This window comes from Onthophagus taurus, chromosome 8 (assembly GCF_036711975.1).
Source record: "Onthophagus taurus isolate NC chromosome 8, IU_Otau_3.0, whole genome shotgun sequence".
In the NCBI taxonomy this organism is placed as follows: domain Eukaryota; kingdom Metazoa; phylum Arthropoda; class Insecta; order Coleoptera; family Scarabaeidae; genus Onthophagus; species Onthophagus taurus.
Window position 1 is genome coordinate 7,456,598 of NC_091973.1, and position 27,631 is coordinate 7,484,228.

General features: G+C 31.8%; 3 protein-coding genes across 6 annotated transcripts; 1 reads left to right on the forward strand and 2 right to left on the reverse strand.

The window, feature by feature from the left end:
* The first annotated feature begins 113 nt into the window (after nucleotides 1-113).
* Nucleotides 114-13,797, forward strand: LOC111419625 (trypsin-like serine protease domain-containing protein masquerade). 4 transcript variants are annotated; one of them, XM_023052456.2, is made up of 11 exons: nucleotides 114-408; nucleotides 477-565; nucleotides 624-762; nucleotides 1,033-1,344; nucleotides 1,395-1,813; nucleotides 1,863-2,169; nucleotides 2,218-2,400; nucleotides 7,631-7,862; nucleotides 7,923-8,200; nucleotides 8,250-8,404; nucleotides 13,482-13,797. In XM_023052456.2, exons 3-11 carry the CDS (start codon nucleotides 663-665, stop codon nucleotides 13,647-13,649), a joined length of 2,154 nt encoding a protein of 717 aa, XP_022908224.2. In that variant the 5' UTR covers nucleotides 114-408; nucleotides 477-565; nucleotides 624-662; the 3' UTR covers nucleotides 13,650-13,797. The 4 variants fall into 4 exon arrangements, with proteins under 4 accessions (XP_022908224.2, XP_071054852.1, XP_022908223.2 ...); XM_071198751.1 differs by having other exon boundaries at nucleotides 114-386; nucleotides 477-526; nucleotides 601-762; XM_023052455.2 differs by having other exon boundaries at nucleotides 114-565.
* Nucleotides 13,798-13,870: 73 nt separating this feature from the next.
* Nucleotides 13,871-23,791, reverse strand: LOC111419628 (mitogen-activated protein kinase kinase 1). Its single transcript, XM_023052460.2, has 5 exons — nucleotides 23,629-23,791; nucleotides 23,373-23,546; nucleotides 22,672-23,308; nucleotides 22,285-22,614; nucleotides 13,871-14,522 (listed from the first exon to the last, which is right to left on the reverse strand). The coding sequence occupies exons 2-5, from the start codon at nucleotides 23,471-23,473 to the stop codon at nucleotides 14,421-14,423; spliced, it is 1,170 nt and encodes a 389-aa protein (XP_022908228.1). The 5' UTR covers nucleotides 23,474-23,546; nucleotides 23,629-23,791; the 3' UTR covers nucleotides 13,871-14,420.
* A 2,191-nt stretch (nucleotides 23,792-25,982) lies between these two features.
* On the reverse strand, nucleotides 25,983-27,411 carry LOC139431136 (uncharacterized). The gene is made up of 3 exons (XM_071198753.1): nucleotides 27,353-27,411; nucleotides 27,203-27,286; nucleotides 25,983-27,145 (listed from the first exon to the last, which is right to left on the reverse strand). The coding sequence occupies exon 3, from the start codon at nucleotides 27,087-27,089 to the stop codon at nucleotides 26,409-26,411; it is 681 nt and encodes a 226-aa protein (XP_071054854.1). The 5' UTR covers nucleotides 27,090-27,145; nucleotides 27,203-27,286; nucleotides 27,353-27,411; the 3' UTR covers nucleotides 25,983-26,408.
* Nucleotides 27,412-27,631: the final 220 nt, after the last annotated feature.

Below are 27,631 nucleotides of genomic sequence, written 5' to 3' on the forward strand. Positions count from 1 at the left end.
AGATACAAAAATCGCTATAATTATAATTAGTAATGAAGAAACAATTTAGCTCCAACATTTTATTCGAGTCGCATTGAAAGGTGGCTCTTTACCAGGTCTTGCGGCCTCTACTACCCAAGACAAGACAAATCGAAGGTCAATGACCATAGGTTAAGTTAATTCAGGACACGCTGGTTCAACCAAACGTTCCCATATTCACGGTTAGGACGGTGTAAAGATTTAACCGTTGCCCGGTTCACTTTTTCCTAAACCGTTTTAGTCGTTCGGCAAACTTCTCGAATTTAAAGTCGAAGTTTAAAGATTCGATTCATTCGTAACGTTGAGGTCCACCTTAAACGTTCTTGTAGAACCTTTAACTCGTCTATGTTAAATTTAAGTTGAAAAAGGTGAGAAAAGGAGGAAAATAGTGTACGTTTGTGATTGTGCTTGGTCTGTTGACCGAACCGTGTGTTGCATTAAATAACTGTATCTTGTAGAAGCATCACCATTGGTCGACTTATCCATCGAGAACCTTGAAACGCCAACGGTAAATGATAGCGGACACCCGGAGGATCATTTCTATATTGTACGGTCGCTCAATATTCATTCATATGAATATAGTGGGACCTTCGTTGGCGTTACAGATGTCTTCGCAGTGCTTTTAGTGGGACATTCCAGACGATATGCTCGCGAAAGGGCTAATCGTTACTGTTCTGTTATGTGCCATCGATATTCCGAGGGCACGTGGCCAAGACGACTCTTTACCGGGAAACTTCCTCGCTGGTATGTTCTTGATATTTTAAACATTTATAATCCTCTCGACCAGTTCCACTTTTTCACATCTCTTCAGCAATTAAAAAAGGAAAAAAGGACGAGTAGCGGCACGTGCGTGACACTAACACGAAAAAACGGAGCTAAATGGATTTCAAACTTTCGTCGTTTCAAATTTTAAGTCAATAACTTTATTAAGCAAATTCATTTGAAATTCTTATTTGGGTCAAATGAGTTTTTTTCAACTCTCGCTACAAAACGTAATAAATAATTATTTTCTAGGTCTTCTTGAACAATTAACAAGCACAGCGAATTCCAAAGACTGTCCGGGTGTGTGCGTGCACTCTTTCGCGACATTAATATGCAACGATGTAATCGAAAACACGCAATGTCCGGGTTCAACAAAATGTTGCATCGAACAACCCGTAAACGCAACGGAAACCGCCACCATGACCATCTCGACAACCTCTAAAACATCCACCACAGAAAGACCCACCTCCGTTCTTACAACAACAACAACCACTACGACCACACAAAAACCTCCAACTACGTCTATAGCGAAGACCCAAAGACCTAAAGACGATAACGATACTAGTATGTTATTTAAAAAACATGTTTGTTTTAAACAAAAAAATTTGTTGCAGCAAAAAAATGTACAGAAAAACAAGGAGTTTGCGTAACAAAGTCGATGGCAGATTATTGCGAAGCGATAATAACAACGGAAGATTTGTGCAGTTCAGAAGCGAAATGTTGCGTTTCTTTGGACACCCTCAAAAATCAAATTCCACCAAACGTAATCGTCCCAAACAAAACAAGAACAAGCAGCATACCCGTTGAAGACACAACAACCACCATCAAAATAACAACAACAACCACCGAACCAATTCACAAATACAAAACACAACCCATCACGAATCACTTGCCAAAACCATCATTTAAACCAAAACCACCCAAAAAGCAATGCAAAGGGGAATGCGTCAGCGCCTTTTTATCGTTATTATGCGACGAAGTTGATTTAACAGCTGAGTGTCCCGACGAGGGAAGTTGTTGCATGACTTCATTTGTAAGTAAAATTAAAAAAAAAAATCTTAACTCAACTAACACATTAACAGCTTGAAGAAAATCATTACCAAGAAAAACCAACACCACCAACAACCACATTAATACCAAAAGTAACCGATCCAAAATGTCCAGGAACGTGCCTCTTAAACGTTTTAGCAGCGTTTTGTAAACGACCAGCTTCGATAGTACCACGCACATCGTGCCAAAAAAATTACGTGTGTTGTGACAATACGAAAGTTTCAACAACCCCTAGGCCAGCACCCACACCGCCGATGCCGAAAGTGACGACAACCGTTGATCCGAGACCGGAATGTCCAGGATCGTGTATATTTACTTATTTAAGTTTTACGTGTTTCAGTAAGTTTAAGTCGAAAAATTATATAAGAAATAATTCGAGTTTTTAAGGATACGCCGAAATTACCGACATATTTAAATGTCGCGTCCCCGGGACTCAGTGTTGCGCTCAAAAATCGGCTATTAGGGACGCATCTGGTCAAAAAGGAGAAAAAATTGTTACTACAACTTCAACGTTTTCTTCTAGTACAGAAGCTACAATTTGGCAAAATGTTAATGAATCTACAACAGTTGGTAAGAAGAAGTTTTTTATGTTTACTAATATAATAATAATAATAATCTTTATTATCCCAACGGATTACAATCCAAAATCAAGAACAAACGATCAAGAACACGGATTAGTTTGTTTATTGGAGAATTTAGCCCCACATTGTAAGTATGCAACCAATATAACAGTATAGGTATTGTAATACGCGATTTGCGATATTGGTTGCATACTTGCAATGATGACGTCGAGTACGATAATAATTAATTAACAGTGTATTACGGTCTAATACGGTCCTCAAGGCTCCGGAGGCCATATCGTTGTAGCAGATTTATATAGTTTAGTTCTCCTCTAGGTGGATCACACCCAGAATCGAGGTAGTGGATAAACCTAATGAACTTCCTCTGTACTTTCAAATTTACTCCATATAAATAAAGATCTATTATTGTTTTTAAACTCGTAAACTCCAACGTATTCCAGCGGCACCAACGGATGTTCTGTCGATATGTTCATTAAAGGATAAAGTGCCATCAAACCACACTCCAAGATCTTTTATTATTGAGAGTGGTCCATTCCAAGCACATAATCGAAAAGTATGATATTACGTTTTTGACTGTGTGTCATTACCTGACATTTAAGAGTATTTAAAGCTAATTTGTTCTCAGAACATCATGAATAAAGTTTATCTAAATCTAACTAGAGTGATTCACGGTGCTGCTCACAACTAATAGATCTAAACAGTTTCAGGTCGTCGTATATTCTATATTCTATATATTATATAGATGTTCATGAATCTGTCTTGACTTTAAACCACTTAACTCGACGTATTGTCTGAGATTGGATCCATACGATACTAGCTTTTCGGCCAACAAATCATAATGTAAGCAATCAAAAGCCGGAGAAAAGTCAGTATATCACATCCACTTGCTCTCGATAGTCTAATACATTCGATACGTACTGAGTGAAACTGAGTAGGTTGGTGGCTGTGGATCTACCTTTGCAAAACCCATGTTGTTGGTCAGATATACGGGCCTTAGTGTAAAATTCGATTTTGCGTGTTACAAGCTGCTCAAAAAGCTGGGAAAAATTATTTATGATGGCTATAGGTTGATAATCGGAGTCGGCAAACTCTGCTCAATTTCCAGATTTTCGGGAATTCAGAATTTTTGATTATTAAATAATAAAGGCGCACAGTCTTTCACTATATATGCGGGGATACCATCTGGACCAGCCGTAGTTTTTGCCTTAAATTTCTTAAAAGCCACCATCTCATCAGGACTTACTTCTGAGATGCTGAAAGAAACGCCATCTCATCCATCAGCAACTTGGGCACCGTTAAGACTGACATCAGGGGCCGGAAGATACATACTCTCAAAATGATCGGCGAACAAATTAATCACAGTCTGCAGATCAGAAAAAATTTCACCTTCGTGTTTGGGAATATTTGGTGAGACAGCACTGTTTCTGGTCTCATTAACAAATCTCCAAAAACTCTTTGGGTCTTCCTTTATTTTTTGCTTCAAAGATCTTACGTATTCTCGACGGTCCTCACGGATATGTGTTTTACAGTTCCACCGGAAATGGACATATCTTGTTCTAGTTTTTTCTTTTGACAATTCGAGGATGTCCGTTAAGGAATTGTAAGCGCAAGTTCTTTTCACCATTCTCAATACGAGACTTCAACTCGGTGCGCATTTTACGCTTAAACTCTTGTTGTCGTGGAGTTCGATCACCATTAATATAAACATTTTTAAAATTCACAGAGTTTCGCAGCCCCTTAACACATCTTATGACCACTTTAACAAGTCTAGGCCGGCTATAATCTATAGACCTTCGCAATGTTTGGGGATTTTCCAACAACATCCTTAAGTATGGCCTGAACCGCATCTTTGAGTATGCTATCTTCAGTCTCGGTAACATTTGAGATTATTACATTTTACGTAATCCGTTCACGGTCATTAATTTCATTAATTATTTCATCAATTGTGTTCTCTTGAGGTGACACCTTTACACGCTGTTCATCTCGTAATTCAGACAACGAAGCGGATAATTGTTTCATTTGCGTCATAAGATCGTTTATGGTAGCTTTGATAACCATTCAACAAAGCCTAACTTGGCACGATTACTCTTCAGATAATACCAAATCGATTGTCATTTGTTATATCTTATAGAGTATCTTATACAGGTTGGTCAAAAAAAGTTTCTGGCATTCCGTGCATGTTTTGAAAAATTTCCCAATATCAGGGAAACTACAATAAATAGGTAGAGGCATGTTTATGGATGATTTGTAGAGATTTAAATTCTCTCTCTGGTAGGTTAAAAAAATATGGGTCGTTCCATTTAAAATTTTCGACTTTCTCGCCATTGAATGCGGAAAAACGGGAATTAAATTTTTGACCATCCTGTATAAGATACTGTGATACAGCAAATAACAATCTATTTGACAACATTTGAAGAGTAATCGTGCCAATTTAGAGCTTTTTTTGATGAACTTTTGTTGAGATATGGAGTTTTAAAGATTATGCCAAAAGAAATTTAAAATCAAAATAACTCGAAAACGAAAAACTCACTACACCCTCTCAGGATGTGTTCCAGCACATTTCCCTTGATCATCCCTCTCCATCAACAAATACTTTGGCAGTTCCTCTTTCACTATCTCCCCATACCTTTCATTATATCTCCCTTCTCGTATCTGACACCTTCTTTCCTGCCTCTGTATGTCCCTATCTCTCAGTTCTTTCCACATTTCACCTCTTTTGTTTTCGATCCCACTCTTCTATAATATTCTTCCCTATCTCTTTGCCCATAGATCAGCCTCCTCTCCTTAATTTCCCCCCAGCACTCTCCCAGGATCCTGCAATGCGGTCTTGCTTCTATCATTTCCTCTGCTCTTCTCCCAGCCTCCACCCTTACTGCATCCACCTTAACCTCCTCCCTCACTACATACCCATTTTTTGCGCTGGGGAGGGGAAAATGCGTTATGCACCCTCCTCTCTCCTCCTTCTCTTTTGTGCTGACAACTTCTCTTATGTATTTCTGTACTGCTGCCCAATTACTTTCGCTTTCCGTCATCGTCCGCACGCAGTTTTCCGGAGTCAAGCTTCTTCCCACCTTCCTCTCCATTTCAATTCGAAGGTCTTCCCACCTACTACACTGGAAGAACGTGTGTTCTACATCGTCATCCATATCGCAGTATATACATCGGTCGTCGGAGACTCTCTTATACTTGCTCACGTAATAGTTCGTCTCGCCCCAATCTCGCCTCAACCACACAAATCAAAAACTGGCACCAATCTCTTTGTCCATCTCGCCACATCTCTCGTACTCTCCCATTTCCGTTGCTACTCTCTTTCAATGAAGTCTCTGGTCTCACCTACGTTCTGGTCCAATCTCTTCTTGATGTATAGGTCAATCGGTGGCATATCCCCAAGTACTTACAATGCTGCATTCGACGTGGTCCTCTACACGCTAGTTTATTGTTTAGCTTTTACTACTAGTTTGGCTTTTTGTACGATATATCTGATGTGTTCACGCCATCTTACGTCCTTGCCTAACATTACCCCCAAGTACTTGATCGCTTGTCTTGTTCTTATACTACAATTTCCACCTTTCAGTTCTAATTCAGTCTTTGTCTTCCTGCTTTTTAGTAGCACCGCTTCGGTTTTTTCCGGCGCCATTTCCAAACCCAGACCCTTCATCATGTGTGCTATGTGCTCTAACTTTAGGTGTGCGACTTCCGGAAGTTCGTCATCTTTCCATCCTGTAATGATCAAAGCTAGGTCATCCGCATACGCTATTATGTGTACTGTCGTGATCTTGGGAAATGCACACTCAAGGTCAAGCGCTGTTGTGAGATCCGACATGCCGCTGGCTAAAAGGGCTGAGCCGAGCGCCCACGAGTCAAGAGCTTCGTGTGCGCTCGGCTCAGCTCGTTTAGCCAGCGGCATGTCGGATCTCACAACAGCGCTTGACCTTGAGTGTGGATTTCCCAAGATCACGACTGTACATTGTCTTTTCCTTCCTGCGATCACAACTTTGTCGAAATAAATGTTCCACAGAGTTGGACCGAGTACTGATCTCACAGAGATATTCTGCTCTCTTTAGGACTTCTTTTATATCTATTTCTGTGGATTTCCCCTGTATGAAACCATATTTATATGTAGCGAGTCCTCCCCTGCTTCCAATTCTTCCAGCACTCTCGTCTAATTATTCCCTCATACAGCTTTCCGAAGCAATTTAGTAAGCACAGCGGTCTAAACTTTTTCTTTTTTGGATCACCCTTTTTTATTAACACAAGTTTTCCATCCTTCCATATCTTGGGAAATCTGTTTTCTTTTAATAGTTGGTTAAACATTTTTGCCAGTTTTTTTGCTTCCAACTTTACGACGTCTTTCATCACTTCCAGTGTTATGCCATCAGAACCCAGTGCTCTTTTGCTCTTGATACCTTCAGCGGTCTCTCTCACTTCCCCTTCCGTGACTTCTCTCTCAATTTTTGCTAGCCTTTCGATCTTCCACGTACTATCCTCCCCTTCAGGAAAGATTTCCTTTATTACCTCAGCTATTTTATCTTCTTCGAGGCATCCCTCTGGCTCTTGTTACAACTCGTCTACACTTATTCACTTCAACCTTCCTGGTCTTTTTTCTTTTTCCATAGGCCACGTTGCATGCTTTTGTCGTTGCCTCTGTTAGTGTTTCTGGGGTCATTCTTTATGAAGAGTTTCTTCGAATTTTTTGACGAATTCCTGCTTTCTTTTCCATCTGCCCTCGCTGTTTGTTCTACTGGGTTCTCTCTTGTGATGCAGTCTGACGCTGAAATATATGCTTTGAGGTTTTCCTCCGCTCGCCATTCCTCAAAAGCATTAATTTGTGTGCTCCTACAAATTGTCAGGTCTATTATGGACTCCTAACTTCCTCTTCTCCAAGTCGGTCTGTCCCCTCTATTTACCGCATATCGTGGAGTCTCCGCCTCATTCTGGATCTCTTCTCCTCCTTGCACCCGTCGCTCTCCCTCTCCCACCCCTCCCAACAATCCCATGAAGTACTCTGTGTTAATTAATTTTCATACCCGACGTCAGTATTGCAAGTATGCAACCAATATCGCAAATCGCGTATTGCAATACCTATACTGTGATATTGGTTGCATACTTAACGATAATTAATTAAAGTACCTAATATCATTTTCATATAATCAGTCTCCTTTTCCTTCTTCTCCTTACTTCTTACTTATTATTTAATTAAATTATTTAATTATTTTTAGAAATAATTACAAAAACGCCACCACCAATTCCTCAAAAACCAGCCGTTTATAGTAAATACGTTTGCGGCGTTAAAGGAAATTCAAGAGTAGCTAGAGTGGTTGGAGGTGAAGATGGTCAACCTGGTGAATGGTGTTGGCAAGTAGCACTTATCAATTCACTTAATCAATATCTTTGCGGTGCTGCTTTAATCGGCACGCAATGGGTTTTAACAGCCGCTCATTGCGTTACTAAGTAAATTAATTTTAATTAACCTAAACGCAATTTATTTATGATTTATTTATTTATTTATAGTATTGTTCGTTCGGGAGATGCAATTTATGTAAGGGTGGGTGATCACGATTTAACCCGAAAATATGGTAGCTCCGGCGCTCAAACGCTGAGAGTAGCGACGACATACATTCATCACAACCATAACAGCCAAACTTTGGATAACGACATCGCACTTTTGAAACTTCACGGCCAAGCAGAGTTAAAAGAAGGCGTTTGTTTGGTTTGTTTACCTGCGCGGGGAGTGAGTCATAAAGCAGGCAAAAGATGCACTGTAACTGGATATGGATACATGGGAGAAGGTTTTAGATAAATAAGTAATAGGGTTTTTTTTTATTCTTTGTTTTATAGCGGGACCGATTCCTTTAAAAGTTCGAGAAGCTGAAATTCCGATTGTAAGCGATACTGAATGTATAAGGAAAGTAAATGCGGTGACTGAAAAGATATTTATACTTCCCGCGAGTAGTTTTTGTGCTGGTGGTGAAGAAGGTAACGATGCTTGTCAGGTTAGTTCTTTAATTTCATCATTAATAGATATCTATCTAAAAGTGTGCCAAGATATAAATAAGCACTTAACACGTTGGCTACCTATGCATCACAAACTTTCCCATGGCTTTGGTAGCCAACGTGTTAAACTAAAAAATTCCCCTTAATCCCGCGCCATTTCTACGAATATATGATCTATCTTATAAACTCTATTTGTGTCAAGTTGATCGATTGATTTCTTTAATCATTTTTTTATGGAAATTTCAATAATATTATCTTATAATTTCTACGTCATATCATAAACTAGTGTCATTAAGCTACAATTTAACATACATATCATATCATAATTCCTAAAAACATGGTCGATATGATTTTTTGAAAAATTTGCGTCATCTTTGACTTATACATTTAACAATTTCTTCTTTAATAATTTATTCCTGGAAATTTCAATAATATTATATTATAATTTTTATAACATATCATAAACTAGAATCTTCAAGCTACAATTTAAGATACATATCATTCTTAAAAATACAGATGATATGATTTTTTTAAAATTTCGTTTTATTTTTGATTTAAAAATTTGACAATTTCTACTTTAATAATTTTTTCCTGGAAATTTCAATAATATTATCTTATAGTTTTTATAACATATCATAAACTAGAATCTTCAAACTACAATTTAAGATAGGTACATTCATTCTTAAAAATACAAATATAATTTTTTTTAAATTTCGCTTTTTTTATATTTAAAAATTTGATAATTCCTTTAATAATTTTTTCCTGGAAATTTCAATAATATTACATTATAGTTTTTATATCATATCATAAACTAGAATCTTCAAGCTATAATTTAACATATATATCAGATAAAGATTCTTAAAAATACAGATGATATGGTTTTTTGAAAATTTTGCTTTATTTTTGATTTAAAAACTTAACAATTTCTTCTTTAATAATTTTTTTCCTGGAAATTCCAATAACATTATATTATAGTTTTTATATCATACCATAAACTAGAGTCTTTAAGCTTCAATTTAACATACATGTCATATCATTATTCTTAAAAATACAGTCGATGTGATTTCTTGAAAATTTCGCTTTTTGGTTTAAAAATTTGACAATTCCTTTAATAATTTTTTCCTGGAAATTTCAATAATATTATATTATAGTTTTTATATCATACCATAAACTAGAGTCTTTAAGCTTCAATTTAACATACATGTCATATCATTATTCTTAAAAATACAGTCGATGTGATTTTTTGAAATTTCCTATTATTCTTGATTTTTAAATTTGACAATATTTTCTTTAATAATTTTTTCCGGGAAATTTCAATAATATTATATTATAGTTTTTATATCAGACCGTAAACTAGAATCTTTAAGCTTCAATTTAACATATATATCACATAAAGATTCCTAAAAATATAGATGATATGATTTTTTGAAAATTTCGCATTATTTTTGATTCAAAAATTTTACAATTTCTTCTTTAATTATTTTTTCCTGGAAATTTCAATAATACTATCTACATCTTTTATATCATATCATAAACTAGAATCTTTAAGCTTCCATTTAACATACGTGTCATATCATTATTCTTAAAAATACAGTCGATGTGATTTTTTGAAATTTCCTATTGTTCTTGATTTTTAAATTTAACAATATTTTCTTGTAGTTTTTATATCAGACCGTAAACTAGAATCTTTAAGCTTCAATTTAACATATATATCACATAAAGATTCCTAAAAATACAGATGATATGATTTTTTTGAAAAATTCGCATTATTTTTGATTCAAAAATTTAACAATTTCTTCTTTAATTATTTTTTCCTGGAAATTTCAATAATATTATCTTACATCTTTTATATCATATCATAAACTAGAATCTTTAAGCTTCACTTTGACATACATATCATCTAAAGACTCTTAAAAATACAGTCGATATGATTTCTTGAAAATTTTGCTTTTTGATTTAAAAATTTGACAATTCCTTTAATAATTTTTTCCTGGGAATTTCAATAATATTATCTTATAGTTTTTATATCATATCATAAACTAGAATCTTTAAGCTTCAATTTAACATACATGTCATATCATTATTCTTAAAAATACAGTCGATGTGATTTTTTGAAATTTCCTATTATTCTTGATTTTTAAATTTAACAATTTTTTTTTGTAGTTTTTATATTAGACTGTAAACTAGAATCTTTAAGCTTCAATTTAACATATATATCACATAAAGATTCCTAAAAATACAGATGATATGATTTTTTGAAAATTTCGCATTATTTTTGAATCAAAAATTTAACAATTTCTTCTTTAATTATTTTTTCCTGGAAATTTCAATAATACTATCTACATCTTTTATATCATATCATAAACTAGATCTTTAAGCTTCACTTTAACATACACATCATCTAAAGCTTCTTAAAAATACAGTCGATCTGACTTCTTGAAAATTTCGCTTTTTGGTTTAAAAATTTGACAATTCCTTTAATAATTTTTTCCTGGGAATTTCAATAATATTATCTTATAGTTTTTATATCATATCATAAACTAGAATTTTTAAGCTTCCATTTAACATACATGTCATGTCATTATTCTTAAAAATACAGCCGATGTGATTTTTTGAAATTTCCTATTATTCTTGATTTTTAAATTTGACAATATTTTCTTTAATAATTTTTTCCTTGAAATTTCAATAATATTATATTATAGTTTTTATATCAGACCGTAAACTAGAATCTTTAAGCTTCAATTTAACATATATATCACATAAAGATTCCTAAAAATACAGATGATATGATTTTTTGAAAATTTCGCATTATTTTTGATACAAAAATTTTACAATTTCTTCTTTAATTATTTTTTCCTGGAAATTTCAATAACACTATCTACATCTTTTATATCATATCATAAACTAGATCTTTAAGCTTCACTTTAACATACACATCATCTAAAGCTTCTTAAAAATACAGTCGATCTGACTTCTTGAAAATTTCGCTTTTTGGTTTAAAAATTTGACAATTCCTTTAATAATTTTTTCCGGGGAATTTCAATAATATTATCTTATAGTTTTTATATCATATCATAAACTAGAATTTTTAAGCTTCCATTTAACATACATGTCATGTCATTATTCTTAAAAATACAGCCGATGTGATTTTTTGAAATTTCCTATTATTCTTGATTTTTAAATTTGACAATATTTTCTTTAATAATTTTTTCCTTGAAATTTCAATAATATTATATTATAGTTTTTATATCAGACCGTAAACTAGAATCTTTAAGCTTCAATTTAACATATATATCACATAAAGATTCCTAAAAATACAGATGATATGATTTTTTGAAAATTTCGCATTATTTTTGATTCAAAAATTTAACAATTTCTTCTTTAATTATTTTTTCCTGGAAATTTCAATAATACTATCTACATCTTTTATATCATATCATAAACTAGAATCTTTAAGCTTCCATTTAACATACATGTCATATCATTATTCTTAAAAATACAGTCGATGTGATTTTTGGAAATTTCCTATTATTCTTGATTTTTAAATTTAACAATATTTTCTTGTAGTTTTTATACCAGACCGTAAACTAGAATCTTTAAGCTTCAATTTAACATATATATCACATAAAGATTCTTAAAAATACAGATGACATGATTTTTTGAAAATTTCGCATTATTTTTGATACAAAAATTTTACAATTTCTTCTTTAATTATTTTTTCCTGGAAATTTCAATAATATTATCTTACATCTTGTATATCATATCATAAACTAGAATCTTTAAGCTTCACTTTGACATACATATCATCTAAAGACTCTTAAAAATACAGTCGATATGATTTCTTGAAAATTTTGCTTTTTGATTTAAAAATTTGACAATTCCTTTAATAATTTTTTCCTGGGAATTTCAATAATATTATCTTATAGTTTTTATATCATATCATAAACTAGAATCTTTAAGCTTCAATTTAACATACATGTCATATCATTATTCTTAAAAATACAGTCGATGTGATTTTTTGAAATTTCCTATTATTCTTGATTTTTAAATGTAACAATTTTTTTTGTAGTTTTTATATTAGACTGTAAACTAGAATCTTTAAGCTTCAATTTAACATATATATCACATAAAGATTCCTAAAAATACAGATGATATGATTTTTTGAAAATTTCGCATTATTTTTGAATCAAAAATTTAACAATTTCTTCTTTAATTATTTTTTCCTGGAAATTTCAATAATATTATCTTACATCTTTTATATCATATCATAAACTAGAATCTTTAAGCTTCACTTTAACATACACATCATCTAAACCTTCTTAAAAATACAGTCGATATGATTTCTTGAAAATTTCGCTTTTTGATTTAAAAATTTGACAATTCCTTTAACAATTTTTTCCTGGAAATTCCAATAATATTATATTATAGTTTTTATATCATACCATAAACTAGAGTCTTTAAGCTTCAATTTAACACACATGTCTTATGATTATTCTTAAAAATACAGTCGATGTGATTTTTTGAAATTTCCTATTATTCTTGATTTTTAAATTTGACAATATTTTCTTTAATAATTTTTTCCCGGAAATTTCAATAATATTATATTATAGTTTTTATATCATACCATAAACTAGAATCTTTAAGCTTCAATTTAACATACATATCACATAAAGATTCTTAAAAATACAGATGATGTGATTTTTTGAAAATTTCACATTTTTGCTTTAAAAATTTAACAATTTCTTCTTTAATAATTTTTTCCTGGTAATTTTAATAATATCATCCTATAATTTTTATATTATATCATAAACTACAATCTTTAAGCTTCCATTTAACATACATATCATATCATTATTCTTAAAAATACAGTCGGTGTGATTTTTTTGAAATTTCCTATTATTCTTGATTTTTAAATTTGACAATATTTTCTTTAATAATTTTTTCCTGGAAATTTCAATAATATATTAGTTTTTATATAATATATTTAAAGATTCTTAAAAATACAGTCGATATATTATCTTATAGTTCTTATAGTATTTTAGTTGTTATTAAACTGTTTACATTTTTTATAAATAGGGTGATGGAGGTGGTCCATTAGTATGCCAAGATGATGGATTTTATGAATTGGCTGGTTTGGTATCGTGGGGTTTTGGTTGTGGCAGAGAAAACGTGCCGGGTGTTTACGTAAAAGTGTCAGCTTTTATAGGATGGATAAATCAGATAATCAGCGTAAATAATTTGTGAAATAAGTAAAATGAATTTTGTATGTTAGGCTGACATAGAGGCATGTAAATGTGTATTTAAAAATACTCTTATTTATAAAATCATAAAAAACACACAATTTAGCATACATATTTGTTACCAAGTAAGTAAATTATTATTATTAATTTAATTTTGTACTTTGATTTTAATAAAAACAAACTTTTAAGAGAAAAAATGAAGAGAAAGTCGATTAAAAAACAATGTTGCTTCTATAAAAAGTGATTTATTATTGATTTTTAAAATACCATAGTAATAGTTCAATTTGAATCATTAAAATTTAGAATTAATTAGATAATTATAAAACTATTAATATACGATTTCAATGTTATTATTAAAAAACATAAAAAAGATAATATATCTAAACACAGACTATGTAAACGGTCTACCAACCACACAATGACGAATATTTAAAGAGAATTTTTTTTGGATAACCCTTGTGAGTAAATGGTTTTAACTCGTCTAGATTACAATTTTTAGTTAATAATTTCACTTATTTTTCTTTTAAATCTAAAGGTTATTATTAATAATTATTTTATTTTCAATCTAATTTCTGTAATGAAGAGAACGTAAGTTCTGTAACGAAGTGATGTGATTATATAAAAAAAATTCTTGTTTTGAATTCACCGGTAATATATACAGGATTATTGTAAATAATAGAAAAATTAATTACCAATCACCCTGTATACTTGTTTGGAAAAATCATTCACAGCCGTGCGCGAAATTACACCATCATGTCTTAATCAAACATTTTTTTCACACTTTATTGCTGGTGTTTGGCTGAAGTTCCATGGTCTTACAAACCCAACCAGCTATATCAACATCTTCTTGCTCTGCTCTTCTTATCCATGCATGATTCTAAATTAAAAAAAAAAATGTTAACCAATAAAAGCAACAAAAAAAAATTGTGGATTTGAAAATTTTCGACTCCATGTTTTTTTTTTATCGTGAATTAAATGAGAAAAGTAAACGAAACGGAAACTACAAAAAAAACCCAAATAATAAAACCCAATGCGAAAAATATTTATACGCTCCTTTATTTTACCTACATAAAGGAATAAAGACGCGACGTCCAGTCTGGAACGCGCACCTTTTCAGACTTATTTCTGTTTCTTTTTAATTTGTAATTCGCTTAAATTGCTCTACAAAAAAAATATAGAGATTATGGAACATACAAATTAATCAAATTACTATAATATTATGTAATAATAATATGGTATCAACATGATTAATAGCTGCATATATATTATGGATGCTAGAATAGATAGCGAAAGTTGCTTTATTTATACATAAAGGTCTGGGTAGATAGCTTGCGCTAGAAGAATTGTTACACATTGCTTCACACTCTTCTTTAGCATGTGATAAATCAAAATCTATTCAGCATGATTTGAACATGACACAAAGAAAAGTTGTACAAAATACACCAACCATATTTATCAGCAAATAATACTGCACTTAATCAGACAACATTCTGGTGCAGGCACATTACTTGATCCTTGGTATAAACTTTAGAACTATATAATTAAAGAAGTAGAGTAATAAACTAAAGAAGAAGAAATTATCTACATATGAAATTAAGTCTTTATGGCAATGTTATAATGATATTGTTGGTACTGTTGGTTCATCATTACACCAAGCCAATGAAAAAATACTGCCACAAAAAGTGAAGATAATTTTTTTTACCTATAGTATGATCCTATTATTTGGAGCAAAGACCATACAGTATCCCGAATTAAGCAAAATAGCTCAAATATATTTGTACACAACATCTAGATTAATTCCAATCAAGGCAGAAAAAATATATATATAATATATAGAATATATAATATATGTATTAATCAAGTTCTATTTTTACATTTGCATATTTTTTTCAATAAAATATAATTAATAACTTTTACAACCATTCATTATCAGATCAGCCGCAATCATTGATACTGATTCGGCCGAACTTTCATTCCATCCCTAATTAGAACTGCTACCAAAATACCCTGAATAAAAATAAAAATACCTGATACCCTGTCTTTGATTTATTGTCTATAAATGCCGTCAAAGAAGAGAGAGATGCTATGAGAAGTAATGACATTCATAATGATCAACAATGAACAGTATCTGGAGGCGAAACCTGGAAAAAACGTGGATTCACATCCTTACTTTACGTCGCGTTGCAACACTTATTGGACGTGGCCCTGCAACCACGATATGTTGTATTAAGAGGTCAGCTACTTACTAAATCAGTTTTTGCCACTTAGGAAATTGTACTACTATTTTTATCATTTAGACAAATTTGAAGTAATCAAACTTAAAAATAATTTTTCTCGAAAATTTTCTTATGTAACCAATATTTTTATTAATATTGAATGCACTAGATTCAGAAAAAAATCCTCTTTCATATTCCGTAATAGAAATGGGGGATTGCCATTTGAAAAAAATATCGATGACATAACTCGATTCAAAATGGCGGAAAGAATTTGATACCTACACCAAAAAATTTAAATCTTTAGACCCGTTTCAGGGATTTTTCCATAAACTGTTTATGATTTCATCGCCTATATCCGCTACTTTACAGACACGCTGTATATCTATATTTATTTATTTTAGATAACTAGTACGCTTGAAACAAGGACAGCGTCCTAAGAAGCTCCTTTGTCGTTGGAAAAATTTTGAAATAATTTTTATAGAATACAGCTAAAATATATGTACATCAAAACCTGATAAAAAGAAATTTTAATAATAACTCTTTTAGGCGTTGGACACTGCAGATAATAAGCAAGTTCAACCCCAATAGGACTTTTTTCATTGAATACAACTTTATTTACAGTGGGTCACTTAAGTATTTGCACAGGACCAATTTACTAAAAAAAAAAGCTAAACAGCATATGAAGCATTATTTTTTTTACATTTTCTCTAATCGGATATATGTTCTGAGAAATAGTATACATTTGAAATAATTAATAAGTATTTTCCGAATGGAATATTGAGTAAAATCTGAAATACGATGTCACAAAAGTATTTGTACACTAGTATTTCGGACAAGTCTAGACACGCACAGAGACCGAAGCGTTAGTTGTACATCAGTTGTTGTTAAGATAACTTGTCTACAGACGCGTGCTAATAAATAACCTATCGTATCGTATCAGTGTTTGAGTCAAAATTCCGAAAACTAAAGAATTGTCTATTTCGGAGAAAGTACAAATTATAGGCTTGTTTAAAGAGAAGAAAAGTTTGCGAGAAATTGCTAAAATTATTAAACGGCCACACTCTACTGTTCGCTATATAAATACCAAGTTTAACACCAGCAAAAGTGTAGAAAACATGCATCGCTCTGGACGACCGAGAATACTAAGCGATCGTGAACAACGGGCTATTCTGAAAGAAGTCCAAGATAATCCCAAAACTAGCGCTCAAAATTTGGCTGTACATATCGCAGAGAGGTTCATCCAGAAACCGTAAGAAGAGTTCTCCGTAAAGCCGGCTACCATGGAAGAGTAGCACGTAAAAAGCCGTTCATAAGTGAGCGAAATCGACTTAAGCGACTACAGTTTGCAAATGAATATGTGAATAAACCTCTAGAGTTTTGGAAGAATATAATTTTTAGCGACGAGTCAAAATATAACTTATTTTCATCTGACGACCGACAAATGATTTGGCGAAAAGCAAACACAGATCTTCAAACGAAAAATTTAATTCCAACGGTAAAGCATGGGGGAGGGCACGTTCTCGTTTGGGGTTGCATGTTGTACAATGGAGTGGGAAATTTACACTTTATTGATAACATTATGGATGCTAAAACCTACCTTAAGATTTTGCAAGATAATGTATTGAGTAGTGCACGTAAAATGGGTCTAGAGGACAGCTTTATGTTCCAGCAAGACAACGACCCTAAGCATACAGCAAGGATCCTTAAGGAATGGTTTTTATATACAGGGCTTAAAACGCTTCCACACCCACCTCAAAGTCTAGACCTTAACCCAATTGAAAATTTGTGGCATATTTTAAACATTAATATTAGAAAACTTCAAATACATAACCGAAATGATTTAAAAACACACCTGAAGTCAGAATGGAAGAAAATTTCCCAAGAAATAACAGCCAAATTGGTAATGTCCATGCCAAAACGATTACAAGCCGTTATAAATGCTAACGGAATGCATACCAAGTATTAGATAGTTGGTTTAAGAGGCATCTGATTTAATTTGGTAATGTGTACAAATACTTTTGTGATGTCAAAAATTTCATTATCTTTAAAAATTCATAAACTGTTTATTTTCTTTTAAATGTTATTAAGAGTTCTGTTATTGTTTTCATTTGTGTAAATAAAATATAGTTTAAAATTTGACTTTGTTTACCTCCTTTGCAATTTCTATTGAAAATATTAGGTGTACAAATACATAAGTGACCTACTGTATATCAGGTTTGTCGCTAACTGTCGCTGTTATCACTTTCGATTATTAATTAAAGTATCCTCTTTTTAATGCAAAAAGCCGTTTTGGAAAACCACTTTCGACAATTTTTTCGAATTTTACAATTTTCGCCGATTAAGTTTTAAAAATTCGTATAAAATCCATTTCTTGGAATATGAATTTCAAAATTTTCCAAAGTGTTAATAAAAGTGTCCTCTTTCCAATGAACCAACACGTTTTGAAAAATATCTTTCAGTTTTTGAGAAAACAATATTTGAAGTTTTGATAAAATTTTTGATGTTGCGATAATTTTCAAAATTCGTTATAAAATTCATTTCTTGAAGGATTCTTTTAGAAATATCACCAATTATTAATTAAAGTATCCTCTTTTTAATGCAAAAAGCCGTTTTGAAAAATCACTTTTAGTGCTTGAGAAATTAATCTTTGAAATGATCGAAAATTTTTTCGAAATATGCAATTTTCGCCGATTAAGTTTTAAAAATTCGTATAAAATCCATTTCTTGGAATATGAATTTAAAAATTTTCCAAAGTGTTAATAAATTGTCCTCTTTCCAATGAACCAACCCGTTTTGAAAAATAACTTTCAGTTTTTGAGAAAACAATATTTGAAGTTTTGATAATTGCAATTTTCACGATAACTTTCAAAATTCGTTATAAAATTAATTTCTTGAAGGATTCTTTTAGAAATATCACCAATTATTAATTAAAGTATCCTCTTTTTAATGCAAAAAGCCGTTTTGAAAAATCACTTTTAGTGCTTGAGAAATAAATCTTTGAAATGATCGAAAATTTTTTCGAAATTTGCAATTTTCGCCGATTAAGTTTTAAAAATTCGTATAAAATCCATTTCTTGGAATATGAATTTGAAAATTTTCCAAAGTGTTAATAAAAGTGTCCTCTTTCCAATGAACCAACCCGTTTTGAAAAATAACTTTCAGTTTTTGAGAAAACAATATTTGAAGTTTTGATAATTGCAATTTTCACGATAACTTTCAAAATTCGTTATAAAATTAATTTCTTGAAGGATCCTTGTGTAAATATCACCAAATATTAATTAAAGTATCCACTTTTTAATGCAAAAAGCCGTTTTGAAAAATCACTTTTAGTGCTTGAGAAATTAATCTTTGAAATGATCGAAAATTTTTTCGAAATATGCAATTTTCGCCGATTAAGTTTTAAAAATTCGTATAAAATCCATTTCTTGGAATATGAATTTGAAAATTTTCCAAAGTGTTAATAAAGTGTCCTCTTTCCAATAAACCAACCCGTTTTGAAAAATAACTTTCAGTTTTTGAGACAACAATATTTGAAGTTTTGATAATTGCAATTTTCATCGATAACTTTCAAAATTCGTTATAAAATTAATTTCTTGAAGGATTCTTTTAGAAATATCACCAATTATTAATTAAAGTATCCTCTTTTTAATGCAAAAAGCCGTTTTGAAAAATCACTTTTAGTGCTTGAGAAATAAATCTTTGAAATGATCGAAAATTTTTTCGAATTTTGCAATTTTCGCCGATTAAGTTTTAAAAATTCGTATAAAATCCATTTCTTGGAATATGAATTTAAAAATTTTCCAAAGTGTTCATAAAAGTGTCCTCTTTGCAATGAACCAACCCGTTTTGAAAAATAACTTTCAGTTTTTGAGAAAACAATATTTGAAGTTTTGATAATTGCAATTTTCATCGATAACTTTCAAAATTCGTTATAAAATTAATTTCTTGAAGGATTTTTTTTAGAAATATCACCAATTATTAATTAAAGTATCCTCTTTTTAATGCAAAAAGCCGTTTTGAAAAATCACTTTTAGTGCTTGAGAAATAAATCTTTGAAATGATCGACAATTTTTTCGAATTTTGCAACTTTCGCCGATTAAGTTTTAAAAATTCGTATAAAATCCATTTCATGGAATATGAATTTGAAAATTTTCCAAAGTGTTAATAAAAGTGTCCTCTTTCCAATGAACCAACCCGTTTTGAAAAATAACTTTCAGTTTTTGAGAAAACAATATTTGAAGTTTTGATAATTGCAATTTTCATCGATAACTTTCAAAATTCGTTACAAAATTAATTTCTTGAAGGATTCTTTTAGAAATATCACCAATTATTAATTAAAGTATCCTCTTTTTAATGCAAAAAGCCGTTTTGAAAAATCACTTTTAGTGCTTGAGAAATAAATCTTTGAAATGATCGAAAATTTTTTCGAAATTTGCAATTTTCGCCGATTAAGTTTTAAAAATTCGTATAAAATCCATTTCTTGGAATATGAGTTTGAAAATTTCCAAAGTGTTAATAAAAGTGTCCTCTTTCCAATGAACCAACCCGTTTTGAAAAATAACTTTCAGTTTTTGAGAAAACAATATTTGAAGTTTTGATAATTGCAATTTTCACGATAACTTTCAAAATTCGTTATAAATTTAATTTCTTGAAAGATTCTTTTAGAAATATCACCAATTATTAATTAAAGTATCCTCTTTTTAATGCAAAAAGCCGTTTTGAAAAATCACTTTTAGTGCTTGATAAATAAATCTTTGAAATGATCGAAAATTTTTTCGAATTTTGCAATTTTCGCCGATTAAGTTTTAAAAATTCGTATAAAATCCATTTCTTGGAATATGAATTTGAAAATTTTCCAAAGTGTTAATAAAAGTGTCCTCTTTCCAATGAACCAACTCGTTTTGAAAAATAACTTTTAGTTTTTGAGAAAACAATATTTGAAGTTTTGGTAAAATTTTCCATGTTACAATTTTTTTTGATATGTCGTTTATTTTTAATTATAAATAGTAAACATTATTCATGTATTTTAAGGATTTTGCAAATGTTTTAATAGTGATTTTGACAATTCGGCTGAGGATGAGCTTAATGGCTCGAAACTTGTACCGTATAAATTAAAATTCTAGCAAGTAAGAAGTTTTTTATTTTTCTTTCATATAAAATTTTCGATAACTAACGATATTACGGTAACGATATTTGAAATCGCTAATTATTAATTAAAGTATCCTCTTTTTAGAGTTGCTTCGTTAGTTAAATCAGCGTCAAAAAAGTTCATTTTGTATCTTGGATCCAAATAAGTTAACATATCTTATCAGCTTTCTTATTAATTTCATTTTTATTCAAATATCGCAATAATGTGGCAATGTAGGGTATCACTTCAGAAATGCATGAGTGTGGAGATAAGCTCGATTATTTTACACGTTATTTTTGCGATTGTTGCGAAATCATGACGAATTTGATGTCCGTTTTCGAAAATTCAAAATGGAGGACACAAAATGGCGGGCGCATTTTTTTAAAGTGTACCCCCTTGTTAAAAATTTTAAAAATTGTAAGAAATGAGGATAATTTTAAGGTGGATTTCTAGAAAAAAGGTTAATATCAAAAACAATAAATAAAAGAAATTAATCGATCGCAATTGATAATAATATTAATAATAAAATAACTTAATAACTAAAATACAAAAGCAACTAATAATTAATTATAATTAATAATAACAAAATTAATAATAAATAATAATATAATTTGTAAGTAATTAACTTTTATTGTAAGATTGTTATTTTTAGTTGCTTTTGTATTTTAGTTATACTCTGATGAAGATCGAAAAAAACGATCGAAATATTAGTATGAAAAAAAACAGTTTCTTTTTATAAAAAAGATCGTCTCACGAATAATTATTTAATATTTATATCAAAAACTACCACAAGTAGCCTACAAGTAGTGATGCATGTAACAATCAAACCTTTCTTATTGTTAGCGCTACCCAGGATGAACGACGCTACCGGTTTGATTTATACTTTAAAATTAGTACAGCACATTTAATTATTGCAATATCATTGCAGAGTTCACACCAGTTATTGCAGTTTTTGAAACAAGTCTGCAGGGGTTTCGCATTTGAGGAAAACTGGTTGTGTATTAAAGACTGTATTTTGAGGATGTTGTTTTGTAAATATAAATTTACATCTAATCTCATCTCACTACATCTCTGGTACTACTTGTATGCTAAGCTTCGCTTAAACAGCGATTTTTTGCGAAACTATATGGAATATCAAAATTCGCAAAATGAACAAAATTGCCGACACCCTCAAAAATCGGGTACTTTTACCAATTAACTTGCGATAAAAAGAAATCATGGAGCCGAAAATTTTCAAATTCACATATGTTACATAGAAATGTTCAGTGGACATGGATAATAAATATTATTATTACCATAAGGCTTTTTAAATCGGCACGTTCTTCTGGATTTTTCTTAAGACATTTATCAACAAAATCTTTAAATTCATCACTGAAAATTCCTGATGGTAATTTGGGTGGAGGCTCATTCACTATGTAATCTAAGAGTTCAAAAATAGCCATTGGTCTGGGTCCGTTTGTATGCCCGGGTGATTCCCCATCCGCTTTTGGTCCAAATATCGAAGCCAAAGTTCTCGCATCCGGTGGGGGAATCGGATACATTCCTATCGCCATCTCAACCAGTGATAAACCTAAGGACCATATATCACTTTGTACGGAATAATGAGTGCCTTGTAAACGTTCTGGCTGTTTAAAAAAAAATTTATTAAAAAATTCATCTTAAAAAAACATTTTTCTCCTTACAGACATGTAACTTCTTGTACCAACAAAAGAATTAGCCATTGAATCAATTAACTGCCCAGAAACGCCAAAATCGCATATTTTGATTTCACCACTACTATTAATTAGAATATTACTGGGCTTAACATCTCGGTGCATAATCGAATGTTTCTCTCTCAAATAACTCAACCCCTTCAAAACTGCCAAAGTGATTTTACCAAGAATATTCTCTGGAATTCTAGAAGCTTTCTTCAATATTAAATCCAAAGACCCCGCATCCATATATTCCATACAAATACTAATTTCCCCATCGCTATAAAACGCGCCATAAAAACCGACGATATGCGCAAAATTACAATCATGCAAAACTTTCAATTCGCGCTGAATTTGCTTTTTTATTGCTGGTTTCACTTCTAAGTGAATTAATTTTTTCGCCATTATGAGCCCTAAGACTTTATGGCGAACTTTCATCACAACACCTCCATTTCCAGAACCAAGCTCCCCCAATTTTTCAAAATCATCATCGCTCAACTCGCCATCAATTTTCTCTTTTTGACAAAGAAACTCTTCTATACGCTTTTTTTGCACATCATCCATATCTAATTCTTCTAAACGCGCTGTTAAGTTATCAATACTATTTCCACCCACTAAATTATTAGGCCTAAAAAGTAATATTCAATTATTTATTTAATTAGTAATAATTTTAGTTATTTAATTTAACTTACGCTATTGATGCTTCTGGAAAAGCAACGTTTGTAGGTGTAACAGTTTGATTTTGATCGAGTAAACCCGGAGGTAAAGTGAGGTTAAGTTTATTCTTAGACATTTTAATCGTCGAAATTCGCCTTATTTAAATCCCCGTTTATGTTTTCAAACAAATACTTAATAATCTACATGGTCTGAAAAAAAATCAGACTTTTAACACCCGCATTTATTTCCTTAGCCCCACCCGGAATAAAAATGGAAAAAATAAAAACCCACCTAAGCGAAGGCACCGTCTAAACTCTTAACGGGGTTTCCATTAATTCCATTCCATTCGGTTCAACGAACGTCGAAAACACGACGAAACGTACACAGAACCAGAAAGACACTACCGTCACGTTGCCGAGCACTCTGCGCTACTGGAAACCATAAAATAATAAAAAGGAAAGGAAACGTCGTTAACCGACTTACAGGACGTACTGTAGACGGTAGATCATTGCAGAACACTGTAAAAGTCAAAGTTGCGAATAAGAGGTTGTCTCATTTTCTCATATATACGTCACCAAATTCTCCCTAACACGTAAGCATGACGTCACCACTTCCACACAATCCATATAAATAAATAATAAAAAAAACCTTTAACTTTATTAATACTTAAATTAATGAATTAATTTAAATTTCCTTCTTACATATTTTTTTTGAGGTTGTTAATACTGCTAAAAGATGGCGGTAGTAACTTCATTTTCGTAATTGTGTTGTATAATGTAATTAAAGATGGAGGAGTTCGAAAATTAGCCTAGAAATATCGCGGACAACATCGTACTGATAAGCAGCGACCGAAAAAAGTTGAATCTAAGGATGAAGCTTCAAAAGATAAAACTCTTGAGTCTTAAGAATCTTGAGAAAATGATTTTAAAACTTATTAGTTGCAGTAGACGTCAAAAACGCCTTCGGATTAGCCCCCTGGGAAAAAATAGTGGAAGCGTTGCAAAAAAAAGGAATCTATTGAATATCATTAAAGATTACCTAAGCGAACGAGATATTGAATATGATGGACACACATACAAGATGAGTAGAGGAGTGCCATACTGGAACCAATACTATGGAATGTCTTCTTTGATCAGCTACTGGTACAAGAACAGAGAGAAAACCTAGATGAGGGAAAACTCTTCGCATATGCAGATGATTTGACCATAGTGATCAGTGGATGGGAGGTCGAGGACATGCGCCAAAATCGAGGGGTAAACCGCTAGTTCAAATTTTGTGCACCTACTTCCCCTTTCACATATCGCTCACCGGCGACAATAGTGACAACTCAAAATTAAACTTTGTGGAGAAATCTCAATTTAAAGTTTTGGATATTTTTCTCCCCATGTTCTAAACGTCATTTGATTAAGTTCAATGAAATTGGCAGTGATTATTAATTAGTTTTTACGGTCTAAAATAGTGGGAAATTTCAAAATGTTTTTTCTTTTTTAAAAAAGTCCATATTTGTAAGATATGCCACTATTGTCTAAACTACATGGCATAGTGTTGGGAAACAAATTTTGAAAAGTGCTACAAAAATGTTAATATTCAACAAGTTTCTTTATTTTATTGGAACAAAGAAAATTAAAGGAAAAATACAGATGGAAAGTATACAAAAAAATCAATTTTGGCGTCTAGTCATTCATTTCACTCTGAACTTAAACTAGTATAAAAGTAACTGTGGCATTTCTTTATAGCGTTGGTTTTCACTAAATACATCAGATCCTCATATTTTTTTTTAGCAATAGGTAGAGGATTACTGTAAACTTTTTTCATTTCAAAACCTGAAAAAGTGGAGAGAAGCGTCCTTGAACGTCTTCCACTAATTAATTTGACTTCTTTAAAATCTGGGCACTTAAAAGATGTCTTATAAAAAAACGAGTCTAAGTGACTTTTCTCAACCCTAATTACTGAGGCGTCAGCCATTTTGAAAGTCTCTCCGTCTGTGTTTTTTTGAAAATTTACAGTGGTTTGTTCAGTTAAGTGCTTTAAGTCAAAAAAGTCTTCATGCGACAGCTCTATAACGTTATAAGGTTTGCCAGTTTTTTTTGAGGTTTGTATTATAGCTGTATACTGAGGTGGCATATAAATGGGACCTGATTTTAAAGCCCTTTTGACGTTTCTTTCTATTAAAGAATGGACGTTGTCGCCCTCATTCTGCGTATGCCCAGTAATAAGGTATTTATGATTAATTGCTTTGATTTTATAATTAGCTACGGCATACAAATAAGCTGCAATGATGAATTTGTTTTTTTGTTGGCCTGTACAATTATCAGAATAGAATACTATTTCAAGATTGTCATTATTACAGACAGCAGCTTTTTCTTTTAAGTAGTGCAATAAACATGTTCCTATTTCAATTGCTCCTCTCTTCCCTTGTCCCTCATGCCACAAGTAACAGTTTACAGATCCTTGTCTTTTTTGAGTAAGATCTGCCACCGTAAAATTGTAAGTTGACAATTTGGATCTGTAATAAAACGATGAGACTTGCCCGTTAGGAGTTGGTAGAGTAGCCTGCAAATCGAAACAAGCAACTTGATACAAGGAAGAACTTCTCTCTTTGTCTGTTTTCTTTTCTTCCCTGCTCAATTCTTTTTCTTCAATGTGGGAGTTGTTTGTCTTCTAACTTTTTCTTCTCTTCTTCACTAGAATTTTCAAAAGTGACACAAGCTTGGCACTGATCTATATTTAAATTCGTGATTAAAGATATTTCTGTACATCGTTAAATTTGCAAAAGGTTTTCCCTGGTTTTCGCATTCAGTTTTATAATGACGATGTAACTGAGCAATGGTCTTACTTCCTTCGATATACAGTTTTTCAGAATGCTTTCTTGTATAATGACTCTCGATGGTAAGAATAGAGGAGATGTGAGCCCGAACACCTTCTTTTATACTCTTGTCAACTTCTTTATGGTTAGAATGTTTTCCTCTGTTATCTTCGCTCAAAGTACAATTTTTAATTTTATTGTTCGGATGCAGCGCGCAGTAATACCCAGGGTTGCTATGAAAAATGTTTTACAGACTCTCAATTTCTTACCATCTTTTATGAAAAAAAAAAGCATGATTTGCAGCCCTGCTTTCGGTATTGCGTGGATACTTGTATGTAGGGTTAACTTCTTGCATAAGTGATAGAATGTAAGTACGTTGTTTTACAATATCACCCATGTCCCAACAGTTTTGAAACAAAAACAACCTTTCTTCTTCAGTAAATTTGGTGCTGCATTTCTGTTTGCACTTAGAATCATCACATGGTGGTTTTATTTGTCGTCTTGCAACTTCTAATCCTTTTCCCAACGTTTTGTACGATTTTCCAGAGTTTCTCAAACGTTTAGCACGGAACTTTTTCCAGTCTGATGGTTCTGCTTTTCTTTTCCTTGTTCTTTTCTTCTTAACGTCTATTTTGTCTGATGATTCAACAGTATCCGTGTTATAATTCGGATCTTTAATTGAATCATCTGATGAATAGGGTTCACTGTCAGACGAGTCACTCGATGAAGATGAAGATGAAGAATCGTCTGAATCGTATTGTTCTTCCTCGTCATCTTGCTTGCTTTTATCTGAAATTTGCGTAGGTTCACTGTTAATAACATCAAAAAATGAAAAAAAGCGCAGTTTACCACTAAGTCTAAGCAGTTGTTGTTGTGCTCCAGGAGCTACATTTTCTTTAACATCAAGAATGATAATATTTTGATCATTTTGAACATTAACGTCCATATTATCGTTAGCACTTAGAATAGTGGAATATTGTTTATTCCTATCAAACGTGTGACCTAAAATTGTATACATTAATGGGTATTTATACGTATAATTGTTAAATCACAATGTACCTGCATTTTCTTTCAAAGCGTGGAAAGATGGTTTATCTTTTGTGTCTATAGTTGGTCCACTGTGAAGCACTTGCGTAAACGTTTCTGCAAAAAGATACTCACCAAGTTAATGTTATCCCTATATTTACTATGAAGTCTAAAAAAAATTACCACAGGTTTCAGAAGATGGAATTGCAGGGGGATTGAGACAGCAGTTAAAATAGAAGCTTTCCACTGTTCACTTTGTTGTGGGTCTCGTTGCTTAATAGCAGTATTATTTTTCAGCCTAAAAATTGCATTGCATTTATTCAATATTTTTTTATTAACTTTTCTGGAATTTATTATTTCATACTTTATTCCAATGATTGACAACATCTTCTCTCCTCTCCCACCTTTTGTGCCAAGAGTGCTATCCATTTTCTATAATTTATTACCATTTATCATAAACCA

What these genes read in the sequence shown, in the direction of transcription:
- LOC139431136 (XM_071198753.1), bottom strand. Translation starts at nt 27,089, where the DNA reads ATGGACGTTAATGTTCAAAATGATCAAAATATTATCATTCTTGATGTT.
- LOC111419625 (XM_023052455.2), top strand. Translation starts at nt 663, where the DNA reads ATGCTCGCGAAAGGGCTAATCGTTACTGTTCTGTTATGTGCCATCGAT. An exon ending in TAAAGACGATAACGATACTA is followed by an intron (nt 1,345 to 1,394) that starts GTATGTTATTTA and finishes AATTTGTTGCAG; the next exon opens with CAAAAAAATGTACAGAAAAA. An exon ending in GCCGCTCATTGCGTTACTAA is followed by an intron (nt 7,863 to 7,922) that starts GTAAATTAATTT and finishes ATTTATTTATAG; the next exon opens with TATTGTTCGTTCGGGAGATG.
- LOC111419628 (XM_023052460.2), bottom strand. Translation starts at nt 23,473, where the DNA reads ATGTCTAAGAATAAACTTAACCTCACTTTACCTCCGGGTTTACTCGAT. An exon ending in TTTCCAGAAGCATCAATAGC is followed by an intron (nt 23,309 to 23,372) that starts GTAAGTTAAATT and finishes ATTACTTTTTAG; the next exon opens with GCCTAATAATTTAGTGGGTG. An exon ending in GTACAAGAAGTTACATGTCT is followed by an intron (nt 22,615 to 22,671) that starts GTAAGGAGAAAA and finishes TTTTTTAAACAG; the next exon opens with CCAGAACGTTTACAAGGCAC.